The sequence below is a fragment of the Apodemus sylvaticus genome, chromosome 2 (assembly GCF_947179515.1).
Source record: "Apodemus sylvaticus chromosome 2, mApoSyl1.1, whole genome shotgun sequence".
NCBI lineage: Eukaryota > Metazoa > Chordata > Mammalia > Rodentia > Muridae > Apodemus > Apodemus sylvaticus.
In genome coordinates this window covers 179,034,681-179,037,755 of record NC_067473.1, presented here as the reverse complement: position 1 = coordinate 179,037,755, position 3,075 = coordinate 179,034,681, and the positions used below count along the sequence as shown (strand labels likewise).

Here is a 3,075-nt window from a genome sequence, read left to right as displayed (position 1 = left end):
CAAGAGACCGAGAACGGGCGGGGAAAAAAAAGAAATCTTTCTTAGTAAGTGTAAAGTTTTACTGTTTGGCAGGCTGGCTTCCCGGCCGCCTGTGCCCCACTCCCTGCACTCTGACTGTTTCAAGTTTCCCCGAGCAAGCCCAAAGGCACAGCCCCAGCTTACCTGCTCCCTGGGTATGCAGGGCAGGGAGGTCCTCCGGTGAGACTTGCCACTGCAGCCGGACATCTCGCCGGCCACCACCGAGCTGGACCGCCTCCTCCTCTTCCACCCCGGAATCTCTTCCTTGGTCCTGGCGCTTAACTGGGACCCAAATCTCTCCCTGGGCGGAGCCGGCCCGGAGCACTGCGGCAGGATCTGCTCGGCGTACCTAGCCAGCAGCAGCCCAAGCACGGCCGCCAAGTACGCCAGGTAAGGTCTCCAGGCGACCTTGAACCTCTCCAGAGAAACCAGGGCCACCGTCCTGAGCACGCTAGTCAAGGCGACCATGAGGACGCCCAGCCTCAGCCTCAGCACCAGCCATGTCGCGCCACCTAGGCAGCTGAGCAGGACCCCCGCGGCGGGCAGCGACAGCAGGCGACCGTCCCCTACGCCCAAGGAGAGCTGCACCAGCGCTTCCCCGGCGCAGCAGGCGGCCAACAGCGCGACGGCCAGAGGCAGGCGCACCCCGGCGCGCAGCAGGCACAAGCCCATCCAGAAGAAGGCGCACAGGAGACTGAAGAGCAGCGCGGCCGGCTGCAGCCAAGGGCTGAGCTGCGCGCCGCCCCCGGGAGCACCTCCCCGAGGGCCCGGGAAGACGCCCCCTCGGGCTCCTTCCTCCTCCTCCTCCTCGGCCGCCGCCTCCTGACTCGACTCCAGCTCGCCTCGGACCTCCCCGCCGACCAGCCTCACCAGCAGCGCCAGCAGCACGGACAGGGAGCCCGCGCACAGCGCGGAGGAGAGTTGCGGCGAGCGCCGGAGCGGCTGCAGAGCCAGGGCTCTCCAACAACAGCCGGAGCCCCGAGGGGATGGAGAGGACGCGCCACCATGGCGGTGGTCCTCTCTGGCCACCCGGGCGGGACTCGCCCCTCCGAGGAGGCCCGGCTTAGCCGGGTCTTGGGCAGCCTCGCCCCGCACTGCCATGCTGAGCGCTCTGCGGACAAACCCCACCCGTCCCACTCGCGCGTCCGCGCCCTTCTCGAGCCCACTCTCGGAATCTCTTCTTCCGGATCTACGCGAAGTTTCAGCCTTGCAGAGAACTCAAGAGTGCGAGCTGAAGACTTCTTCCAGTAGGCAGCTAGCAGGATCAGCCTTGGAATTTTCAACCCCCAGCCCTCGCCTTTCTTTCTTTCTCTCCCTTCCTTTCTCTCTTGAAAGTCCTCTGCTCCACCCTCAGCGGAGTTTATACCCGCAGGGGTCTCTTCCTACTTTGTGATTTTACCACTTGCTCAACTCACTGGGTGCTCGGGGACCGCTGATGCTGCGGCAGGCTGGGACACTGGGCAAGCTCAGGCCATCCCTAGGTGCTCAGGGCCGGTAGGCGGCTGACCGCCCCTTCTCCCCCACCCGCAGTATATAGTCTCTGTCTCTCTCTGTTTCTCTCTCTCTCTCTCTCTCTCTCTCTCTCTCTCTCTCTCTCTCTCTCTCTTCCTCCCTCTTCCCCCTTTTGCCTTCCCTTCCCATTCTTTCTCTACCTCTCCCACTTCTCCTCTTAATCTCTCCTCCCCTCTCCCTCTTATCATTCAATTTCCCTCTCTCTCCTTGGCGGACCCCCACCCCCACCCCCACCCCCACCCCACGTACTGCCTCAAAAGGCAGACCGACCCCTCATTTTTTTGCAGAGGTAGGAAGCACAGCCTCCCAGCCTCTATCCAGTTCATGGCAAAGAGTAGGATGAAAGGGGAGAGGGAAAGAAAGGGGGGAGGGAGGGAGGGAGAGAGGGAGGGAGGGAGGCAGGAAGAAAGAAAGAAAGAAAGAAAGAAAGAAAGAAAGAAAGAAAGAAAGAAAGAAAGAGAGAGAGAGAGAGAGAGAGAGAGAGAGAGAGAGAGAGAAGAGAGAGAGAGAGAGAGAGAGAGAGAGAGAGAGAGAGAGAGAGAGAGAGAAAGAAAGCTATTGCAGAAGTTGCTAAGTTTCACCCAGAGCACCGGAGGAGAGAGGCTGTGATATCAGAGGGAGAGCAGTGAACTGGTGAGGGAACAGGGTGGGAACAGAAAGAAAGTGAGGCTGTATTCATATTTTTCCTTAAAATTCATCTTTCCTTTTGAAGCATGGTGGCTGCTGTTTTTGCAAGGGAGAAAGCAGTGGAACTGAGTGCTTGAAACTCTGTGAGGCCTCAGCAGGGCCCACAGTTCTGCTTCTTGCTGGGTTTGAAGGGAACTCCCTAGGAGAGCTGGCTCAGGCACTGGAGGCTCTGCTCAGGGCCATACTTCTCCATTCCTAGAGATGGGTGGGGTGGGGTGGGGTTGGGTGGGGTTGGGTGGGGGCAGTCGTGGCATCCCTGATGCTGGGGTCTGTGGATGGCTCTGGTGGATGAAAGCTAGCACGTGGGCACGTGTTCTTGAAAAATGGCGCTTCTTCAGTCTGAGCTATTGAAAGGAGACGATCCTGGGGGTGATAGTGTTTGCAGACAGCTGCAAACCCATCTCAGTCACTCCTTCACACTCAGCTCCAGGTGGTAGGGCAGTTTGCAACAAAGAAACCACGCCCAACTTTTAAAGCTACATTTTAATTATTTGTGTAAGTATGTGTGAGAGATCACAGGACAACTCCTCTTGGGAGTCAGTGCTCTCCTTTCCAAGGCCCAGAGGACCAAGCTAAGGTCTTTAAGCTTAATAGTAAACAAGTTACCCCCTACCCACTGAGGGGAACATGCTTGTCTTAGTGTTTCTCAAATGGAAGAATCTCAGAGTTACCTAGTGCACAAGCCAGTTTTCAAAATAGGTACAGGTAGAAAATAGAGAGAGAAAAGAAAAAGAAGTCGACAAAGGGATGGAGAGATGGCTCAGCAATTAAGAGCCCCTACTGCTCTTTCAGAGAACCCAGGGAGTTCCCAGCACCCACATCTGGTAGCACAGAGCCACCTGCCTTTAACACCAGTTC

At 57.8% G+C, this 3,075-nt stretch overlaps 1 protein-coding gene across 1 annotated transcript in view; it reads right to left on the bottom strand.

Annotated features, from left to right (window-relative positions):
- Positions 1–1,554, bottom strand: part of Pde3a (phosphodiesterase 3A) — a 260,516-nt gene extending 258,962 nt beyond the window's left edge. The window contains exon 1 of the mRNA XM_052175199.1: positions 163–1,554. Coding sequence (XP_052031159.1) covers positions 163–1,119 — 957 coding nt within the window. The 5' untranslated portion in view covers positions 1,120–1,554. The remainder of the gene's footprint in view (positions 1–162) is intronic.
- Between the last annotated feature and the right edge of the window lie 1,521 nt (positions 1,555–3,075).